The sequence below is a fragment of the Balaenoptera ricei genome, chromosome 16 (genome assembly GCF_028023285.1).
Source record: "Balaenoptera ricei isolate mBalRic1 chromosome 16, mBalRic1.hap2, whole genome shotgun sequence".
Taxonomy (NCBI): Eukaryota; Metazoa; Chordata; class Mammalia; order Artiodactyla; family Balaenopteridae; genus Balaenoptera; species Balaenoptera ricei.
Window position 1 is genome coordinate 65,007,230 of NC_082654.1, and position 23,605 is coordinate 65,030,834.

Below are 23,605 nucleotides of genomic sequence, written 5' to 3' on the forward strand. Positions count from 1 at the left end.
TGTAAAATGATACAGCCATTTTGGGAAACAATTTGAAAGTTCCTCAAAAAGTTAAAACTTAGAATTACCATTTGGCCTAGTAATTGCATCCCTAGATGTACATCCAAGAGAATCAAAATCATATGTTCGCACAAGAACTTATTAAAAAAATTCATAGTAGCATTATTCATAATAGCCAAATGTAGAAGCAAGCATATGTCCATCGACTTATGAATGGATAAACAAAATGTTGTATATACATACAATGGAATTATTTGGCATTTAACAGGAATGAGTTCTGATACATCCTACGACATGAATGAATACCTTGAAAACATTATGCTAAGTGAGAGAAGTCAGACCCAAGAGGGCACATGTTGTGTGATTCCATGACATGAAAATTTCAAAATAGGCAAATCCATAGAGTCAGAAAGTTGATTAGTTGTTGCCAGGGGCTGGGGGTTAGAAGAAATGGGAGTCACCTGCTAATGGGTATGGAGTTTTTAGGATGATGAAGATGTTCTGGGATTATATACTGGTGATGGTTGCATAACTTGTTAACGCTCTAAAAACCACTGAATTTTATACTTTAAAATGGTGCATGTTATGTTCCATGAATTATATATAAATCTAAAAAATTTATGCAAATATATTTTAAAAAGAAGACAAAATGGATAAATTCTGGGAAAAATACAATCTACCAACTTGATTAAGAAAAAATGGAAAGCCTGGATAATCTGATTATTCAAAAAAATTGAATCAGTAATTAAAAATCTTACCCCAAAGAAAATAAAAGGCCCAAATGGTTTTATAGGTGAGTTCCACAAAACTTTCAATGAATTCTTCCAGAGAATAAAAACTCATTCTATGAGGCTAGTATAACCCTACAAAAACAAGACAATGACAGTACAAAAAAGAAAGTTTATAAGCTTATTCCACTTATAAAGATGCAGAAGTTCTAAATAAAATATTAGCAAATCAAATCTAACAGTTATAAAAACAGTAATGAACCACGACCAAGATGGGTCTATCTCAGGGCTGCAGGGATGGTTTAATATTATTAAACTAATAGATAGTACTCATTATTGTAAGCAATTGAGAAAAAATTAAGATATATCAATAGACATAGTAAAATAATTTGATAAATTTCAATACCTGATCATGGGAAAAGAAAGTCTTCATAAACTATGATCGAAAGAGAACTTATTTACTCTGATAAAAGTTACTCCTGGGCTTCCCTGGTGGCGCAGTGGTTGAGAATCTGCCTGTCAATGCAGGGGACACGGGTTCGAGCCCTGGTCTGGGAAGATCCCACATGCCGCGGAGCGACTAGGCCCGTGAGCCACAATTACTGAGCCTGCGCGTCTGGAGCCCGTGCTCCGCAACAAGAGAGGCCGCGATAGTGAGAGGCCCGCGCACCGCGATGAAGAGTGGCCCCCACTTGCCGCAACTAGAGAAAGCCCTCGCACAGAAACGAAGACCCAACACAGCCATAAATAAAATAAATAAATAAATTTAAAAAAGTTACTCCTAAGAAAATACACAAAAATTATTCTACATGAGGAAATGTTTGGGTATACCCTATAAAAATCAGGCATAAGACAAAGATGCTCACTACCATCACTTCACTTCGACATTGCACTGTATGATTTAGATGGTGTAAATATGACAAGAAGAAAATTAAAAGTGAAAAGAGTAGAAAGGAAGAAATAAAACTGATATTATTTGTGGATTATATGATTGTCAATACATAAAATTCAAAATAATCTAAATAATTAGAAATAATAAGATATTCCTAAATTTGATAATTGCACTGTGGTTTTGTAAGAGATTGTCGCTGTTCCCAATAAATACATGATGACTTTTTTAGGGGTAAAGGGTCATAATCTTTGCAATTTACTCTTAAAGTCAATTGCATTTCTTTGCATCAGCAACCAAACAATTAGGAACTAAAAATTTTTTAAAGGACTTAATTTATAATCACAACAAAACTACAAACTACCTAAAAATAAACCTAAGATAAAAAAAGAGTGCAAGACCTATATAGGAAATTACAAAGCTTTTTGGAAAACATCAGGGAAGATATAATCAAAAAAGAGACATCCCATGTTAATGACTAGGAAGAATTAACAGTTTAAAGAGATCATTCTCCCCAAATGGATCTACAGATGCAATACAACATCAATACAATTACCAGAACAGCTCTTTCTTAACATCAGTCCTAAGAGACTGACAACCTACTAAGGTACTTTTAAGAAATCAACATTCTAAGCCAGACAATGACAAATACTGTATGATTTCATTTATGAGTGGAGCTTAAAAAAACAAAATGGTTCAGCTACTTTGGAAAATAATCTGGCTTTTGCCTAAAAATTTAACCAAATGACCTAGCTTTTCCATTCTGAGGTATTTACCCAAGAGAAATGAAAGTATATATCCATATAAAGACTTGTATGTATACAATGTTCATAGCTGTTTTATTTTTAATAGCCAAAAACTGGAAACAACCCAAATACCCATGAAAAGGTGAATGGATAAACAAACTGTGGTATATTAACACAACGGAATACTCAGCAATAAAAGGAATGGACACTTCGTACTTGCAACAGCATGAGTGATTTTCAAAATAAGTATGCTGAGTGAAAGAAGCTAGATCAAAAAAGTGTACCAATGTATGCTTCCATTTATATAAAATTCTAAAAAATGCAAAAGAAATTATATTAAAAACAAAGCAAATCAGTAGTTACCCAAGTATGAAGGAGGAAGAGAGGGGCAGGAAGGAGGGATTACAAAGGGTCACAAGGAAACTTTTGGTGGTTAATATTCATTATCTTGATTGTGGTAATGATGTCATCAAATTGTATCAAATTATATACTTTAAATATATGCAATTTACTGTATGTCAAGGAAAAATGCTTGTTGTAGCTTGACTCTAAGAGAACAGAATAATTCCTTTTAGAGAGAAAATCCTTCTTTTTCTCTCAAAGGTGTTCATCCAAATACCTTAACAGGCTTTTTTGTTTGGGAAAGGTGTGGTCCCTTGGGCTGCCCTAGGGGTGGATTGAGACCATAGGAGAATCACTTACTCTGTAAAATAAAACTATAGGAAGTTTTCATTTTATGGAGGAGTCCAGAATTCACAGAAGAGGAGAAAGAAGTCTCCAGAGAAAGTGGGAAGAATCCATAAAACATGTAGCCAGCAGAGCCTATGGAGAAAGATGGCCAGTGAGAAGTTCTCTGGGGCAGGGATGGTCATAAAACTTTGATATCTAGTATTTCATATTTAAGTTTTTTCCTGGGAATTCCCTGGTGGTCCAATGGTTAGGACTTGGCGCTCTCACTGCCGGGGCCCGGGTTCAATCCCCGATCGGGGAACTAAGATCCCCGTAAACCGCGAGACATGGACAAAAAAAAATTAAAAAGTAAAAAAGTAAAATAGTTTCCTATTGTGTGACGTAGTCCCCCTCCACAATCCCCAAACCTTTAGCTAAGTCTGTTCCTGCCACTGGCCTTGAGTTAACGGTGTTTTGGGGAATCAAAAAGAGACAGTTCCACATAGCCGGCAAAACAGAGAGAGAGGAAGTAGCTGCAGAAATTGTGGGATCAATTGAGATGGGGGGAAGCAAACTGGAGACAGGAATTAGAGGAGTAACGGGAAGATATAAGCATTCCCTCCAGGAATTGCTGAAATACTAGGGTGGGAGACAGACCTCTCTGTAGTATGTGGGATGGAGAAATAAGCCATCTTATTTAAGTATTAAAGGAAAGGGTGACTGACTCCAGGAACTGGTGAACTTGGGAACATCCAGTTGAACTTTGAACATACTTTGTGAAAGGCCACTTTAGACCATGCTAGCTACCACAGAGGTGACTTGTTAGGAACTGGGCCACAGACAGACCATGATGTGAATGGCAGACGCTGGAATTGTCCTTTGTGCTGTTAGTCCAACCCTGTTCTTTAGGTCAGTCCCTCAAGCCATTCTGATTCCAAGTTGTCAATAACCTACCTTTCTCCCTATCTCTTTCCTTCTCATTAGGAAAAACAAAAACAAAACACAAAAAAACTTGGAGGATTTTTTAGTATTTTCACTTTCTCCCCAGCTTCATTCTTTCCCTGGCTGGACCGGAAAAGAATCCAACTCTTCTACTCTAATCGCCTCTCCTATTTCACCCCAGATATGAGCTACCAGATTCCCCTGTTATTACCCAACCTCTCCCAAGTCCCCTCCTTTCTCTAATAAAATATGGTTCACCAGGAATTTTTACTGTGAAATGGCAAGAGAGGGAATATCAAGATGTCAGAGGTGGAAGGAAGGGGTTGTGAGAAATGCATTTCCCCCAGTTGCCAGTCATTAGCCAGCCATATGTTCGGACAATAGGCTTGGAGGGACCTGAATGTTGATCATACCCATGATAAGACGGGCCCCCAACAACGGTTACCGACCTTAACACACCACCTCACACGTGTACAAACGGCTCATAGCTTATCCACATGTCCACAGTTTAGCTTGTGTTGTTCGCATAACCATGTTAGGCTGTTATAAAGTCTCCTTTTGCACATGAGGAAATTGAAGCTCAGGAAGGTTAAATAGCACACCTAGTTCTTCTGAATCCAAGCATACTGCCTCTCTGCCATCTAAGATGCTATACCTAAATTTGCCAGTTCTATTAGGACATTTTGATCAGAGATGATTAACCTGGGCCCCATGGTAGGGGGGGGTGCGGGGGGGGGGACTCTCAAAGCGAGGAGTTCATAAACTTCTCTGGGAAAGAGTTTCAACTTTATTTCAATCACCTCTAATTGAAATTTAGCCTCTCCTTCCATTATGAATGTGGGCAGCAAACCACAGTAGTTTTAGCAGCACCTGTAACTTTGTCTCCAGTGGGAACCATGGAAGTTTTCATATGTGTGCTGTTATTACAAATGTCTCAAAATACTGTTTACACTCATCAGGAAAATTATGCTTGTTATTAGGTTCCTGCTGGAACTTGTCATAGAATGCATTAACAAATAAGCACATCTATTACCATACTACCACTTTAATATTCTAATAACTGTAATTCACTACCACTGACTTCCTTTGTAATCCTAGGTATTTAATGCATTTAAAAACATTCTGAGAAAGGATCCATAGGTTTCACATGATTGCCAAAGGGGTTTATGGTGCACACGCGCACACACACACAAAGACTGAGAGTTCCCGACCTAAAGGATGCAGGACATGGTCACGAATTGTGTGTTCATCTTGTTCCTGTTTACCATACTGTACTGCATATACTTTTATGTCTTTCCTTCCCTGTTAGCCTGTGAGTTCTCACAAAGCAGGAATGGTACCTTACATTTCATTGGGTCCTCAGTGCCTAGAACAGGGCTTAGCATTTGTTGAACTATCATTTATAGAGTGTCTACTGTGTATAAGGCTCAAGTGCCACTGGGTGAGATAGAAGAATGGAGTGATTCAAAGGAGAGCAATAATTCATTCACGTGCTTGTTTTAGCATTTATTCATTCATTCATTTAGAGAACTGTCCAATGGCTACTCAATGCCAGCCACTGTGGTAGGCTCTGGGGACAAAAGGAAAAATGAGACCCAAGTCCTTATTCCCATGGAGTGCCCATTCCAGCTAAAGGAAGGAAGAGGAAACAAGATTTCTGAAGACAGACAAGTGGGAATGAGGTCATTTGTTCTGAAGAGTCAGAATCATGGGGAAAATCTAGTTCTTAAATCTATATTCATCAGCTCTTTCTAGCCAAAAGGTTACTGGCAGAGAGTCACCACAGGGGTAGAAAGTGTAGATGATCACGAAGCCCTTCCTAAGAGGATGTCTGTGGGACTTGCACGAGGACAGTTTACCTGGTTGCATGGTTGCTGGTCTTGCCTAGTAAACTGTGAGGAGAAGTTAGCCCTCCATTGCCCCGGGTGTTTCAGGGGCTGGCCTGTCCAAACACAGCAAAATGGATGTCTGCCCTCTCTGCAGTTCCGTTCTGGTTCAAGGATTCTATGATGCTATCAATTAGTCAGAATGTACAAGATTGCCTAGATACCTTGGGGCTTCTCTTTCTTGTAAGAGACCAAAACTGAAAAACAAGTAGGCCAGGTGACCTTGAACCTACCAAACATGTGCTGAAAGACCAGGTTGTAGGAGAATGTGGTGGTGCAACTCCCTGAATCTCTGGGCCAGATCATCCATCCAGGTAGGATGGCAAAGGGAGAGACCCCCCCCAGCAGAACCAGGAGAGAGAGGGACTTGGAGCTGGGGGTGTCTTACCGAGGAATAGGAGAACTGGGGAAAGATAACAAGGACAACGAGGTTTGGGGTTGACTAAGACAAAATCTGTTAAGGTGAAACATTTCCCCCAAGGAAGCATAACCTCAAAATACAAAAAGATAATTTTAACAAATCCACACAACATCTCTGCAGAGAGGTATAACTCTAAAATACAAAATAGTTCATTTTGGTAAATCTAGAACCTGTCCACAACAGTATCTCCATACCTGTTTCATAAATGCATGAAAAAATATTTCCTAGGGAACCTCAGCCCCCTCATCTGTCCCCAGCCTCAGTTGGCCTCTCTTACCCTCCTCCAGCCTCCTCCATTCTGTCTGTCTGAACATCCTGCTTCAGCAAGTGGTGACAATTAGCACTAGGAATAAGTAAATAAATCAGAATAAATCAACCTGGATGATCTAGAATATTATTCTTTTCAGTTTGTTTCTCATGATAATGGTCTCCACTTTTTCTAAGAAAAATTTCTTGGAACACTTTATTTCAATCATGCCTCCATCCAGTAAGTATTTAATAAGAATGGCACAGCACTGAGTTCACTGGGGCAAAACAAAAACGTATCTAACAAAGAGCTTATAATCTACTAGGCCAGATAAGAAATGCATACAGATAACTCTGTGACAAGGTAGAAAGTTATGGGTGGTTCAGATAAAGGGCGGAGAGGTGTGGGGTAGGTGATGAAATGAAGAGAAAGAGAGAGAGGATGTCCACTGGGAAAATGGTCAGGAACAGGCCAATTCCTCTTAGTTCTGGAGGGTAGAATGGAGACTGATGGGGCATGTGGGAGGGGCCAAGTTCCAGAGAGGCAGAGGTTAGGTTGGAGGGTGAAAGGACTTCTGGTCAACTCCAGCTGTTCAAAAGCAAGAGCTATAGGATCATGTGGTAAATGCCCAGTCACAGGAAGTATTCATTTAAATGAAATTCGGATAATCTGTCAAAGATATTATAGAAGATATTCCATATATTTTTCCCCTGTTGGTAAGAAGTTTGAACTAGAGAGATGCTGTCAGCAACTTCTGACTCTATGGGTCCCTCATTCCACCAACAGAGCATGAAGTTACCAAGCGAGCCTCCCAGATAAAGTATTAAAACCTCATGCAAAGATTCTTGGGAAATCAAATATTTTTATTCATTTACTGGATTTCGTATACCTAACAGTCCTTAAAACAACTATCATCAGCAGTGACAAAAACCACATGTAAAATGATAACAGGTGCCCCAAACAGCACCCTCCCCATCACACATGTTTACTGAGAAACAAAATCCTACAGGGTGCTGATATAACTCACTTTAAGCATGAAAAGTTTCCTACAGGGCTCACTGGCAATCAACGCTTCTTCATCCTGGGGCTGAATACTCCAAAGTTTTTGTTCTCTCTTCACGCTTGAAGTCAACGTGACAAGTTAATGACAAGTTAGATTAGATCTCCAGTTGATTAAGCCCCTATCCCTCTCAAATGTGCATCCACAAGTAGATGGCTCAATCTACTACAAGCAATGGCTGAAGCATCCCACTGGGGAATTCAGCCAGCCAGGCCACATGGGCAGATCGTGTATTTGTTTCCGAGCCCAGCAGCCACAGGACCCAAAGCCATAGAGAACTAACAGCTCAGGTCTCAACTGAAAGACTTGCTGAAAGGGGATCTCTTGGGCCCAATGCTTTGATTTTATAAGTTGGCCCATCTTTGGTCCAAACATGCCAAATAGAGATGTCATTTAATGCCCTTGAAAACCAGTAACAAAATGCTAAGAGTACCCAAGAACCTGGGGTTCTCTTCTGGCTATCTAGACGGTGAAGTCAGCCAGAAGCTTGCCTGTTGGTCTCTGACCAACTCATCTGCCAGAGGAAAGGCTGGTCAGTATCCAAGACACATGCGGCCCAACCCCAAGGGGTTCCTAGTTCTCCCTCCGTGCCTGCTGTAACCTCTTGGCCACAGCAGTGATCAGAGCTGCTCCCTTTCCACTCCCATCTTCTGACAACATGAATGTCACATCACATCGAGGAGCTAGTTCTTTCACAGTTTCCTGCAATATCCGAGAAAAGCTATAAAAAAGAGAAAGAGAAACATCATCAGCACTTAGTTGTAGCATGTATCAGTACTTCCTTCCTTTTTATGAGTAATATTCCATTGCACAGATGGAAAATAGATTGCTTATCCATTCATCAGTTGATGGTGAGAATGTAAATTGGTGCAGCCATTATGGAAAACAGCATGGAGGTTTCTCAAAAAATTAAAAATACAACTACCATATGATCCACTAATTCCACTCCTGGGTATTCATCCAAAGAAAACAAAAACACTAATTAGAAAAGATATATGCATTCCTATGTTCACGGCAGCATTACTTACAATAGCCAAGATATGGAAGCAACCCAAGTGCCCGTCAATACATGAATGGATAAAGAAGATATGGTATATATATATATATATATACAATGGAATATGACTCAGCCATAAAAAGAATGAAATCTTGCCATTTGCAAAAACATGGATGGACCTAGAGGGTATTATGCTAAGTGAAATAAGTCAGACAGAGAAAGGCAAATACTACATGATTTCATTTATATGTGAAATCTAAAAAACAAAACAAATGAACAAACAGAACAGAAACAGAGTTACAGTTACAGAGAACAAACTACTGGTGATTGTCACAAGGGATGGTACTAGCGGGTTGGGCAAAATAGATGAAGGGTTTTAAGAAGCACAAACTTCCAGTTATAAAATAAGTAAGTCGGGGGATATAATGTACTGCATAGAGAACATAGTCAATAATATTGCTATAACTTTATACAGTGACAGATGGTTACTAGACTTATTGTGGTGATCAATTTGTAATGTATATAAATGTCAAATAACTATGTTGTATACCTAAAACTAATATAATGTTGCATGTCAACTATACTTCAATTAGAAAAAAAAGATTTGGGAAGTTGCTCTCTTTACAATGTTAAGTTTTCCAGTCCACTAGCATGGGATATTTTTCCATTTATTTAGGTTTTCTTTATTTCAACAATGTTTTGTAGTTTTCAATGTATAAGCCTTACACTTATTTTACTAAATGTATTACTAAGTATTTTATTCTTTTTGATGCTATTTTCTTAATCTCATTTTCAGATTATTCATTGTTAATGCATAGAAATGCAAATGATTTTTGTATACTGATCTTGCATCCTGAAACCTTGCTGAATTTGTTTCTCAGTTCCTTCCAATAGTTTTTTGTGGATTCCTTAGGATTTCTATATACAAAATCATGTCATCTGCAAAGATAGTTTTAGTTTTGCCTTTCCAATATAGATGTCTTTTATTTCTTTTTCTTGCCTAACTGCCTTGTGTAGACTCACCCTTGATTTTCTTTCTTTTTTTTTTTTTAATATTTATTTATTTATTTATGGCTGTGTTGAGTCTTCGTTTCTGTGCGAGGGCTTTCTCTAGTTGCAGCAAGTGGGGGCCACCCTTCATCGCGGTGCGTGGGCCTCTCACTGTCGCGGCCTCTCTTGTTGCGGAGCACAGGCTCCAGACGCGCAGGCTCAGCAATTGTGGCTCACGGGCCTAGTCGCTCTGAGGCATGTGGGATCTTCCCAGACCAGGGCTCGAACCCGTGTCCCCTGCATTGGCAGGCAGATTCTCAACCGCTGCGCCACCAGGGAAGCCCGCACCCTTGATTTTCTGCTTGAGGTCACGTATTTTTGGTCTGGTTCCTATAAGCCTCTCCCTTGAATCAAAACTTGACTGAGAGACAAAACCACACAACCATCTGGAGGCAGTGCTAGAAGCAGTACAATGTTGAACAGCAGTGGCAAGAGTGGACATCCCTGTCTTGTTCCTAATTTTAAGGGAAAAGCATCCAGTGTCTCGCCAGTAAGTATGATGTCAGCTGTGGGTTTTTCATAGATGCTTTTATCAGATTAAAGAAGCTCCCTTATTCCTAGTTTGTTGAGTGCTCTTATCATGAAAGGTGCTAGATTTTATCAACTGCTTTGTCTGCACCTATTGAAATGATCATGTGGTTTCTGTCCCTTGGTCAGGTCTTGGTTCAAAGGAGGAGGCTTGTAGGAACCACACCAAAAATATGTGACCCCCCAAGGGAAAACCAAGAAAAGATATCAGTCAGTTATTCTGGATAATTAGTCAGCATCATAGGAAGGGCTAAGGATCAAGGATTGCAGTAATAATATGTTTATGTATAAATTTCAGCATAATTGGAAATTTTTATAAGCTTGCTAATACCTTTCTTCATCGTCAAAACAAAATGTAAAACATTAAATAAAAATAAGAGCTTCCATTGCCATCTTTTTGATGTGCCATGTAGTCTACAGACACTATTTGACTTAATTCTCCTGACAACCTATGGGGTAGGTATGATTTTTGTCACCATTTTAGAGATAAAGAATTAGGGTCAAAGGGGGTAAGAAACTGGCCCTGGGCCCCCCAGCTTCTAAGTGGTGGAGCCAGGATTCAAACTCACTCTTAATCCTTCTGCCTCCTGACTCTGAGCTCATCCTTGTCACATGCTCTATACTGTGCAAAACAGTCAGTTCTCATTGCTCCCTGTGAGGTCAGGTGAGACTGTGTTGATAATAATCACTTGCATTTACTGAGCACTGTGTAAAGCACTGTTCATGTAGGAACTCACTCAACCCTGATGCAGGCCTAGGAGGTAGAGATTATTACTGCCTGCCTGTTACAGATGAGGAGCCTGGGCTTCAGAGAGGGTGGTGAACACCCCACATCATAGCACTAGGAAGCAGAGCCCCCAGGGCCTGCACTTTGTCCGTCAGATTCACCAGGGTCCACACTCAGCCTCAGCATCCCCACCCCTGCCTCTCTGGAGCACTCACTGCGGGTGCAGCTTGTACAGGGTGCCATCCACACCCACGGTGATCTTCAGGTGCTCAAACCCCTGGTCTTCCCTCCTTTTCTCCACGACGGCGGCCAGGCCGGCACCGTAGAGCTCGGCCGCCCGCCGGGACACAGCTCCGCACACCTCCTTCACCACGATGCTGTCCTCACACGTGCTGTCCAGGCCAAGCTGCTGCAGGATCCTCCTGACCTGGAGGAGGGCCAGCCGATCGCTGCAGGCAAGCAGAGCAGGATGTCAGGACCTATTCCTGGGGTCCTAGAACCTGCTCCGCAGGGCTCACGGGCCCCCATCCCTAGATGCTCAAGCGGGAGGGAGAAGAAAATGATCGAAGCCATGGTAAGATTGGAGCAGGATGCCTTAGAAGCTGAGATTCAAGAAGGTCTACCACCCCCAGGAAGTCCCATCATCTTTAAAGAATAAAGTGTGAGCACATCATCTTTTCAGGATCAAAAGAGGATCATTTTTTACCCTAAGCTAACTCCTGTGTAACCATTTAGGAACCTCGGGGCCCAGACAGGCTGCTGGACCCTCAGCTGGGTGCTGTGGTCCTGATACAGCTGGAGAGAGGGAGCAACCCCAGGAGGCAACCCTCTGCCCAGCCAGGCCCTTACTCTTTTTATTTTCAAATTTCAAATCTGCCGGAACCTGGTGTGACAGCGGCACATCCAACATAGGGTCTTTCACATCGAGCAGGTGAAATTGATCACGAGTCACCTTTCAATTTGAGACAAGAACTTGGTTTCAAAGATGCCCCTGGTCCGGAGACGCTCTGAAATCTGCCCTCGGAAGAGGAGACCCTGCTTGGTCAAGTCAATCAGGATCTGCCGCACGATCTCCCCCAGGTACATCCCACTGGTCATTTTCTCGTATCTGTTTAGAAAAGAGGGATAAGGTTGGCGAGAGCAGGAAAATCAGTGCTGGTGAGTAGTTCCCGAAAGGATCACAGGTCAGAGTGTGGAAGGCATGCCATTGGCATCCACCAGCTGCCTGGGTTGCAGTGGGTCAGAGTGGGCAGCAGGCCCAGAGAAGTGCATGCAGGAGACAGTATGATGTGGGAAGGCCAGGCTTTGGAGCCATATTGAGCAAGAACTAGGTCCCAGCTCTGCCACACATTAGCTGCATGACCTGAGCAAGCACTTTAAACCATCATCTATAAAACAGGGAGCAAAACCCTGACCCCACAAGACTCTTGGGAGGCAACCGTCTGGTGCACAGTAGACACTAAGCTAAAGCGAGTCCCTTTCCTGGCCCCAAAGCTAGCTCTCCTTGGCTTTGTATTTGAAGAAACCTGTTCCACTAGAGCTCCTGCTCCATGAGATAACACTTTTAAACTGTATGCACACACCAAGGGTGGTCCAAAACGTTAGCTCCCTTCCCCCTTCCTATCAGGCCGTGAGCTCCAAGGCGGAAGGTGCAAGAGAAAAAGGAGCTTTGCAACTGACAGGCACTGATCAGGCACGCTGCCCAGGTAGGTGTGACAGTATTAATAACAACGATGCAGAGCTGGACTGCCCCTGCCTGCAGGGTCAAATGGAAATCTGAGTGTGCCTGAGACTTACGTGCTGGACTTGTGTTCTCTTAACTGCTCAGGACCTCATCAGTCTAAAGAACTGACACTTAGACAAATAATGGTGACAGCAGGTGAATTCAAGTATGTTGCCCCCTTAAACTCTCACTCCAAAAATGTGAGTTTCCAGTGGATTCAGACACAAAACTTGGATGCCCCAACTTGGGATTTAGAGATAAGGCCCTTTGTTAAGGTCCCTTGTGTTTTGGTCCCTGGTTCAGCTGGGCTTACCACAATTCACCTGCCTCCCACCTACAAAGACTAGTGCCAAAGGAAGATGAGGGACCACCAGGGCTGGTCTTGGTCTTGTCAAGCCTCTTCCTATTGAGTTTTCTCAGTTTAACAGTCAGCGAGGCATCTGTGGCCCAGGCATCCCATTACATTTCCTATCTGCTCAACTTTTCCACTTGGGTATCGTCCATCAAGATAAATCTACATTTTCATCTTATTTTATGTAGTAAGACACTGGGTTTAGTTGTAACAAAGACTATATGGCCTGACAGTAAAACATTTACTATCTGGTCCTTTACAGAAAAAGTTTGCCAACCCCTGTCATAATGGATGGGCTCAGGCTAATGATCAATCCACCACAGGCTAGCTCTATCCCTGTCTACCCCTTTCTCTCCTATTCAAGAAAGTATATAAGAATGCAAGTGAAAATGTACTCTGTTTTGTGTTTTTTTTTAAACCATCATTATTTTCAGTATTTTGAGTATGGTTATCAACTGGAATACACCTCACAAAGTGACTGTGAGCCATGCTGGAACACAACGTCATGGCTGAGAACCAGGACTCCCAACCGTCACCTGCAGCCACTTCCCCACCCCCAGAACAACAGAGATCACCAACCTGGCAGCCTGCTCTTGAAAGACTAAGGATGTTGACCTCTAAACTGGACCTACTAGACGCCCATCTTGAGAGGGCCCACTAAGTCACCGTGTCCCAGCTCTGTGACACCCAGTCCACAGTGAATGGACTTTTTGACGACCTCTGCCTCACTTCCAAAGCCACCACTAGACCTTATGGTACACTGTGGTAATTAGAAAAAGGCTCACCTTCTTTCTCTCTGTTGGAAACTTGTCATAGCTTTATGCTTTGGTTCAAATAAGACATTTCACTAACATCTGATGGAGAGTTGTCATAAATATACAAACCATGGTGTCTGTAACATGAAAATGGTGCCCCCTTAGATCTGCTGAAGTCGTACACTGCACAACCTGCATGAATGCACACATCTGCCCTCCTCACCTCTGTTTGCCAGGATTCAAGGACCCCTCGTCCACCTCCTTGTCGTACTGGGTCCGGATGTCATCTAGGCAGCCATTATCTCCAAATCCTCCCCACTCTGTGTTTATGCACATCTTCCCTTCATCCCCTTCCACCAGTTCAATGTTCCTCATCTCCTCCATGTAGCACATGTTGCTGCCTGTTCCTAAAAGGTCAAGATGGGACTTTAGTCTTCAAAAGACACCACTACGTCTTAAAGAGCCAGCAGGGTACAGTAGATAGGAATTTAGGTTTGGAGTCAGGTACAACTGGCTGTGGACTTTAGCTTTACACTCATAGCTGGGTGACCCTAGACAAGTATCTCATCTTTCAGAGATCCAATTACTTCATCTGTAAAGGAAATAATACCTGCTTTATAGATTTGTTATAAAGAAAAAAAAATGAGACGATGTTCGTAAGTTTCCTCCACATAGAATTGGTACCTGTGATATCATTATCCTTCTCCTCCTCCTCCTCATTATTATTGATAAGCCACAGGCACACAAAGTAAGCTCCAAGTAGTCACAGAATTAGCAGTCAGAGCTCGAAGGGACTATGAGGAATCATCTAGTCTTGGATAAGTAGACACTTGGCATCTGAAAGCCACCCTCTTCTCCTTTGTCCATGACCTGGTCTCAGAACTATTCTCAACACAACAGTCCAGGCAACTATTATCATCAATCAAACAAATCTTACCGCTTTGTCCTCCTAGATCTAGCCCAGCCCTTCCCACAGATGAGGAAACTTAAGTCCAGACAGAATAAGCAACCTTCCCAAGGTCACAAAGTAGGTAAGTGTTGGAGTGAGATGAAACCTCTTAGTTGGCATTGAAGACATCTCAATATATCCCCATCTCCTGTTCTATGTACTACTTAAACTCAGGAAGCCCAGACAACCAGCTGGAACAACTTTCCCAGATTCTGTGATTACTTAACCTGTGCCTGTCACTTAGAATGCCCATCACCCTTGTCTCCACCTGTTCAAATACCACCTGTCCCCTCACCTCTTAGAGTATCCCCTGGAATCCACCCTTGCCCTTAATCACTGCCAGACTTTTCCAAAAGACCCTTAAAAGGCCTATATCATACCTCAGACTACTCCCTTCTTCTCTCCTAGGTTTATTTCCAACTCTTCCCCATCCTGTGCATCCTGACAGCCAGAAGAGGTCAGAGAACAGAGGAGGTGCATGTTGGAGCCAGCATGAATATCTAGCTCCCTCAGCCCCGTGCCAACCTGATCCAGCTGTGGTCTCCTTCCTCCCAGGATAATCTGCCCCAAGGCCCTAATTTGAAAGTCCCCTCTTTCTATGTTATTCTCCTTCCTCAACAGAAAGGAAAACCTTGGCTTAGGACCCTTAGGGAAAAAGATGTTAAGTAAAGACTTGGAAATTAGGAGACCTGGAATCCCAATCTTAACTTTGTCTCTACTTTGGACAAAGCTAGCTTCAGAACCTCTACGTAATGGAACAATGGCCCCCTGCCCTTCACTATGTTAAAAGGGAACCTGGAAAAGATCAGATGGGAGTAGGCCAATGGGACATGCCTGATCACTTACCTGCAATCAGGCCAACCTCACAATTACGATCTTCATAGCCACAGGTCATCATGGTCCCCACTGTGTCATTCACAACTGCGACTATGTCCAGGTCAAACTCCTGCAAAGGAAGCAGCTCTACTACAAGTAGGATGTGCAAGCCAAACAGGCTCAGGAGGAGCACATCAGCCTGATGTGGGCAGAGGCCAGAGTCACAGGGCTGGGTATAGGATGGCAGAGCAGAGGGGTCTCGGGGAAGGGGCAAGGTCAGGCATGAGCCTCAACACCATAACGTACATTTCTCCTCTTGATGGCTTCCCTGAGCATGTCCACCACATCTTCCCCTTCACAGTCAGTAGCCTTGAAGCCTTTGGTCCACTCAATGAGTGTTCCCTGAAAGAAAGAAGGGCAAATTCATTTGAGCAATAGTTTGCTGGGACCACTGCACAATCTCAGCATCAAATAGATGCAAGGCACTATAGCTGACTGGTAGTCAAATGCTGTTGACTGTGCTTCCATCTGTAGCCCTAACACTGGGCCCAGAGGTGCCACGGACCGTGATGCTCAGACAAGGTCCACTGCTGAGGAATAATTGCAGCAATTCATATTTATCAAGGGTCAACTCACGTTCCCTGGCCATGACTGCACAGAACAAAGGCCACTTCTAATTTACCCAATCAATCACATCTTTGTGATTAAAGATAAAGCTGCAAAATGTTCATCAAAGCATTGTTTCACAGGAAAAACTAGAGGCATCCTGTCATTCCAACAATATGGATCTATCATCTTGTACATCAATATAGGAAATGCTCTACACCCATAAAAACATAATGCTTTAAGAGACGTTAGATGTTAGAGAAAGATGTTCACCATACACTGTTAAGTGCAGTCACATTAAACAAATACAGATGGTGAATTATTCTATTATTATTTTAAAACTCACACACACTCAAATCCGGAAAAAGGCCTGGAACAAGGCATACACCAGGTGGTTGACAGTAGTTTCCTCTGGGTACAAGATTACTGGTACCTTTTAGTCTCTCCTTTTTGTTTGCCTATATTTTCTAATTTTCCTAAAATTAGCATGTACAATTTTTATAGTACCGAGAAAAAGTATTTCTAAATTTTTTTGAATTTTATTTTTTTAATACAGCAGGTTCTTATTAGTTACCTATTTTATACATATTAGTGTATATATGTCAATCCCAATGTCCCAATTCATCCCTCTTCACCACTTCGCCCCCCTCCTTGGTGTCCATACGTTTGTTCTCTACATCTGTGTCTCTATTTCTGCCTTGCAAACCAGTTCATTCTAGATTCCACATATATGCGTTAATGTACGGTATTTGTTTTTCTCTTTCTACTTACTTCACTCTGTATGACAGTCTCCAGGTCTACCCACATCTCTGCAAATGACCCAATTTCATTCTTTTTTATGGCTGAGTAATATTCCATTGTATATATGTACCACACCTATGTCTCTCTTTTTGGAACTAGTGGTTACCAGAAGGGCGAGGGGTGAGGAGAGGGGCAAAATAGGTGAAAGGGATTAAGAGGTATAAGCTACTAGGTATAAAATAAATAAGTTACAAGGATGTAATGTACAGCACAGAGAATACAGTCAATATTTTATAATAACCTTGTATGGAGTATAAGCTATAAAAATAGCTTACAGTATATGTTGTATACCTGAAACTAATATAATATTATAAATCAACTATACTTCAATTTTTAGGTCTCTCTTTTTTCTCCCCAGTCATCAGTGGCTTTGCTCCCAGCTGTCCATTGGTCTCCCGTCCTTCTTAGCTGTGTCTTCATGAACCTGTCAGAACTGCTGCGAGAGAGGCCTGAAGGCCCAGTGTCCTGGGTCAGGAGATGCAGCTGTACCCTGGATCATTCAGAACCATGGACAGCTGCACACGGCTCCCCCTTCTCATGTGTTATTAATTTTTTTTTCAATATCTTTATTGGAGTATAATTGCTCTACAAGGGTGCATTAGCTTCTGCTGTATAACAAAGTGAATCAGCTATATGTATACATATATCCCCATATCCCCTCCCTCTTGCATCTCCCTCCCACCCTCCCTATCCCACCCCTCTAGGTGGTCACCAAGCACCCAGCTGATCTCCCTGTGCTATGCAGTTTCTTCCCACCAGCCATCCATTCTACATCTGGTAGTGTATATATGTCCATGCCACTTTCTCACCTCGTCCCAGCTCACCCTTCCCCCTCCCCGTGTCCTCAAGTTCACTCTCCACATCTGCGTCTTTATTCCTGTCCTGCCCCTAGGTTCTTCAGAACCTTTTTTTTTTTTTTTAAAGACTCCATATATGTGTGTTAGCATACGGTATTTGTTTTTCTCTGTCCAACTTACTTCACTCTGTATGACAGACTCTAGGTCCATCCACCTCACTACAAATAAGTCAATTTTGTTTCTTTTTATGGCTGAGCAATATTCCATTGTATATACGTGCCACATCTTCTTTATCCATTCATCTGTCAATGAACACTTAGGTTGTTTCCATGTCCTGGCTATTGTAAATAATGCTGCAATGAACATCGTGATACATGACTCTTTTTGAATTATGGTTTTCTCAGGGTATATGCCCAGTAGTGGGATTGCTGGGTCGTATGGTAGTTCTGTTTTTACTTTTTTAAGGAACCTCCATACTGTTCTCCATAGTGGCTGTATCAATTTACATTCCCACCAACAGGGCAAGAGGGTTCCCTTTTCTCCACACCCTCTCCAGCATTTATTGTTTGTAGATTTTTGATGATGGCCATTCTGACTGGTGTGAGGTGATACCTCATTGTAGTTTTGATTTGTATTTCTCTAATGATTAGTGATGTTGAGCATCCTTTCATGTGTTTGTTGGCAATCTGTATATCTTCTTTGGAGAAATGTCTATTTAGGTCTTCTGCCCATTTTTGTATTGGGTTGTTTGTTTTTTTAATATTGAGCTGCATGAGCTGCTTATAAATTTTGGAGATTAATCCTTTGTCAGTTGCTTCATTTGCAAATATTTTCTCCCATTCTGAGGGTTGTCTTTTCGTCTTGTTTATGGTTTCCTTTGCTGTGCAAAAGCTTTGAAGTTTCATTAGGTCCCATTTGTTTATTTTTGTTTTTATTTCCCTTTCTCTAGGAGGTGGGTCAAAAAGGATCTTGCTGTGATGTATGTCATAGAGTGTTCTGCCTATGTTTTCCTCTAAGAGTTTGTTAATGTCTGGCCTTACATTTAGGTCTTTAATCCATTTTGAGTTTATTTTTGTGTATGGTGTTACGAAGTGTTCTAATTTCATTCTTTTACATATAGCTGTCCAGTTTTCCCAGCATCATTTATTGAAGAGGCTGTCTTTTCTCCATTGTATATTCTTGCCTCCTTTATCAAAGATATGGTGACCATATGTGCGTGGGTTTATCTCTGGGCTTTCTATCCTGTTCCATTGATCTATATTTCTGTTTTTCTGCCAGTAACATACTGTCTTGATAGTATGGAATCTGCCTGATTCCTCCATCTCCGTTTTTCTTTCTCAAGATTGCTTTGGCTATTCGGGGTCTTTTGTGTCTCCATACAAATTGTGAAATTTTTTGTTCTAGTTCTGTGAAAAATGCCATTGGTAGTTTGATAGGGAATGCACTGAATCTGTAGATTGCTTTGGGTAGTAGAGTCATTTTCACAATGTTGATTCTTCCAATCCAAGAACATGGTATATCTCTCCATCTATTTGTATCATCTGTAATTTCTTTCATCAGTGTCTTATAGTTTTCTGCATACAGGTCTATCGTCTCCTTAGGTAGGTTTGTTCCCAGGTATTTGATTCTTTTTGTTGCAATGGTAAATGGGAGTGTTTCCTTAATTTCTCTTTCAGATTTTTCATCATTAGTGGAGAGGAATACAAGAGATTTCTGTGCATTAATTTTGTATCCTGCTACTTTACCAAATTCATTGATTAGCTCTAGGAGTTTTCTGGTAGCATCTTTAGGATTCTCTATGTATAGTATCATGTCATCTGCAAACAGTGACCGCTTTACTTCTTCTTTTCCAATTTGGATTCCTTTTATTTCTTTTTCTTCTCTGACTGCTGTGGCTACAACTTCCAAAACTATGTTGAATAACAGTGGTGACAGCGGGCAACCTTGTCTTGTTCCTGATCTTAGTGGCAATGGTTTCAGTTTTCCACCACTGAGAACAATGTTGGCTGTGGGTTTGTCATACATGGCCTTTATTATGTTGAGGTAAGATCCCTCTATGCCTACTTTCTGGAGGGTTTTTATCATAAATGGCTGTTGAATTTTGTCAAAAGTTTTTTCTGCATCTATTGAGATGATCATGTGGCTTTTATCCTTCAATTTGTTAATATGGTATATCACATTGATTGATTTGTGTATATTGAAGAATCCTTGCATTCCTGGGATAAACCCCACTTGATCAGGGTGTATGATCCTTTTAATGTGCTGTTGGATTCTGTTTGCTAGTATTTTGTTGAGGATTTCTGCATCTATGTTCATCAGTGATATTGGCCTGTAGTTTTCTTTTTCTGTGACATCTTTGTCTGGCTTTGGTATCAGGGTGATGGTGGCCTCATAGAATGAGTTTGGGAGTGTTCCTCCCTCTGCTATATTTTGGAAGATTTTGAGAAAGATAGGTGTTAGCTCTTCTCTAAATGTTTGATAGAATTTGACTGTGCAGCCATCTAGTCCTGGGTTTTTGTTTGTTGGAAGATTTTTAATCACAGTTTCAATTTCAGTGCTTGTGATTGGTCTGTTTATATTTTCTATTTCTTCCTGGGTCAGTCTCGGAAGGTTGTGCTCTTCTAAGAATTTGTCCATTTCTTCCAGGTTGTCCAGTTTATTGGCATATAGTTGCTTGCAGTAATCTCTCATGATCCTTTGTATGTCTGCAGTGTCAGTTGTTACTTCTCCTTCTTTTTCATTTCTAATTCTACTGATTTGAGTCTTCTCCCTTTTTTTCTTGATGAGTCTGGCTAATGGTTTATCAATTTTGTTTATCTTCTCAAAGAACAAGCTTTTAGTTTTATTGATCTTTGCCATCGTTTCCTTCATTTCTTTTTCATTTATTTCTGATCTGATCTTTATGATTTCTTTCCTTCTGCTAACTTTGGGGTTTTTTTGTTCTTCTTTCTCTAATTGCTTTAGGTGTAAGCTTAGGTTGTTTATTTGAGATGTTTCTTGTTTCTTGAGGTAGGATTGTATTGCTATAAACTTCCCTCTTAGAACTGCTTTTGCTGCATCCCATAGATTTTGGGTCGTGTTTTCATTGTTATTTGTTTCTAGGTATTTTTTGATTTCCTCTTTGATTTCTTCAGTGATCTCTCGGTTATTTAGTAGTGTATTGTTTAGCCTCCATGTGTTTGTATTTTTTACAGTTTTTTTCCTGTAATTGATATCTAGTCTTATAGTGTTGTGGTCAGAAAAGATACTTGATTTGATTTCAATTTTTGTAAATTTACCAAGGCTTGATTTGTGACCCAAGATGTGATCTATCCTGGAGAATGTTCCATGAGCACTTGAGAAGAAAGTGTATTCTGTTGTTTTTGGATGGAATGTCCTATAAATATCAATTAAGTCCATCTTGTTTAATGTGTCATTTGAAGCTTGTGTTTCCTTATTTATTTTCATTTTGGATGATCTGTCCATTGGTGAAAGTGGGGTGTTAAAGTCCCCTACTATGATTGTGTTACTGTCGATTTCCCCTTTTATGGCTGTTAGCATTTGCCTTATGTATTGAAGTGCTCCTATGTTGGGTGCATAAATATTTACAATTGTTATATCTTCTTCTTGAATTGATCCCTTGATCATTATGTAGTGTCCCTCCTTATCTGTTGTAGCAGTCTTTCTTTTAAAGTCTATTTTTTCTGATATGAGTATTGCTACTCCAGCTTTCTTCTGTTTTCCATTTGCATGGAATATCTTTTTCCATCCCCTCACTAGCAGTCTGTATGTGTCCCTAGGTCTGAAGTGGGTCTCTTGTAGACAGCATATATATGGGTCTTGTTTTTGTATCCATTCAGCGAGCCTGTGTCTTTTGGTTGGAGCATTTAATCCATTTACATTTAAGGTAATTATCGATATGTATGTTCCTATTCCCATTTTCTTAATTGTTTTAGGGTTGTTATTGTAGATCTTTTCCTTCTCTTGTGTTTCCTGCCTAGAGAAGTTCCTTTAGCATTTGTTGTAAAGCTGGTTTCGTAGTGCTGAATTCTCTTAGCTTTTGCTTGTCTGTAAAGGTTTTAATTTCTCCATCGAATCTGAATGAGATCCTTGCTGGGTAGAGTAATCTTGGTTGTAGGTTTTTCCTTTTCATCACTTTAAATATGTCCTGCCATACCCTTCTTGGCTTGCAGAGTTTCTGCTGAAAGATCAGCTGTTAACCTTATGGGGATTCCTGCGTTAATTTTTTTTTTTTTAAGTAAATCGTTCTAATTTTTTTAAAAATTAATTTATTTATTTATGGCTGTGTTGGGTCTTCATTTCTGTGCGAGCGCTTTCTCCAGTTGTGGCAAGCGGGGGCCACTCCTCATCGCGGTGCACGGGCCTCTCACTGTCACGGCCTGTCTTGTTGCGGAGCACAGGCTCCAGACGCGCAGGCTCAGTAATTGTGGCTCACGGGCCCAGTAGCTCCGCGGCATGTGGGATTTTCCCGGACCAGAGCTCGAACCCGTGTCCCCTGCACTAGTAGGCAGACTCTCAACCACTGCGCCACCAGGGAAGCCCTCTGCATTAATCTTTAATGGCAGCAGTAATACAGGAATGCATTACCTTTGTAAAACATTAAAGTATTATCGATAAGGACAAAGTCCACTTTAATTCCCCATCCCCCCAAACCTGAGAGGTAACCTCTATTATCAGTTCGATATGAATCCTTTCAGACCTTTTTCTCTCTGCTTACATGTATTTTCAAATAAATTCATACTGTGTGTGGACTATTGCAATTTGTTTCTCTTTCTCAGTAATATATCTTTTAGACCATTCCAGGTCAGTTAATATGGAAAATATTCCTCAAATATAATTGCACAGAAAATTTAAAAAAAAAAAAACCCTATATAACAAGTACTATTTTAATCGCCATTTTTCAAATGAGGAAGCCAAAGGTGCAGAGGTTAAATAATTCGCCCAAAGTCACACAGCCAGTAAGTGGAGAAGCCAAGATTCAACCTGCGGCAATGTGGTTCCAGACCCATGCTCTTAACTACCGCACGCTCTTGCCTCCCGACTAGGTAGGTAATATCTGTGAAGCATTTAGAACAGTGTCCGGCACTGAGCAAACACTATGTATGTGTTTGTTAAATAAAAATCAAGTAATTCTGTATGACTGAAATACCATAGTTTATTTAGTCATTCTCCATTGCCAGACATTTGGGTTATTTCTAATTTTTCATTATTAAAAAGTGATGCTGTAGTGAACATCCTTGTTCATTCCTCCTTAGGTACATTTTAAGAAATGGAATCTTGAGAAATGGATCTTATGGCTCTTAGCATTCTGGCATTTTTAATTTTGAGAGATCTAGCCATATTACCAGATAATTTTGCCTTTTGAACCCCTCTCTCCCTGTTCTCTGAATGACTGGGGGGCAGTGGGGGTAGGCCTGGTGAAGAGTGTTTTCATAGCATTCTCCGAGCCCTGCAGAGCTCTGTTTCAGTTCTGATTTTGCAGCTACCGATTGGATAAGACTGCATGCCTCAATTTCCTCATATGAAAAGTGAAATAGGGAATTCCCTGGTGGTGGTCCAGTGGTTAGGACTCAGCGCTCTCACTGCTGGGGCCCCCAACTTCGATCCCTGGTCAGAGCACTAAGATCCCACAAGCCGTGTGGCACAGCCAAAAATAAATAAATACATAAATAGGATAGAAAATAGAGTATAATGCACAAAATAAGGATAGGTACTATTCCTGGATTTTTTTATTTTGATTATATATATGTAAGTGTACTGTGCATTATAGCAAAAATGGTCCAAAAACACTGGGCTCCAGGTCCTGATCCCGAGGGTAGAGTGCAAGAACCTGGGCTCTCAGGCCAGTGTCCTGGAATAACTCCTCTACCACTGTTTATAGATGTGGTAACCTGGACAACTTAACCTCTTTGTGCC

The 23,605-nt window shown here is 41.1% G+C and overlaps 1 protein-coding gene across 3 annotated transcripts in view; it reads right to left on the reverse strand.

The window, feature by feature from the left end:
• Positions 1-7,370: 7,370 nt before the first annotated feature.
• The window catches only part of HKDC1 (hexokinase domain containing 1), a 54,550-nt gene continuing 38,315 nt past the window's right edge, over positions 7,371-23,605 (reverse strand). For all 3 annotated transcript variants that reach the window (XM_059901003.1, XM_059901004.1, XM_059901002.1), the window contains exons 16-21: positions 15,792-15,887; positions 15,516-15,615; positions 13,944-14,127; positions 11,843-11,998; positions 11,106-11,339; positions 7,371-8,309 (exon numbers count right to left, since the gene is read on the reverse strand). In XM_059901003.1, coding sequence (XP_059756986.1) covers positions 8,162-8,309; positions 11,106-11,339; positions 11,843-11,998; positions 13,944-14,127; positions 15,516-15,615; positions 15,792-15,887 — 918 coding nt within the window. In that variant the 3' untranslated portion in view covers positions 7,371-8,161. The remainder of the gene's footprint in view (positions 8,310-11,105; positions 11,340-11,842; positions 11,999-13,943; positions 14,128-15,515; positions 15,616-15,791; positions 15,888-23,605) is intronic.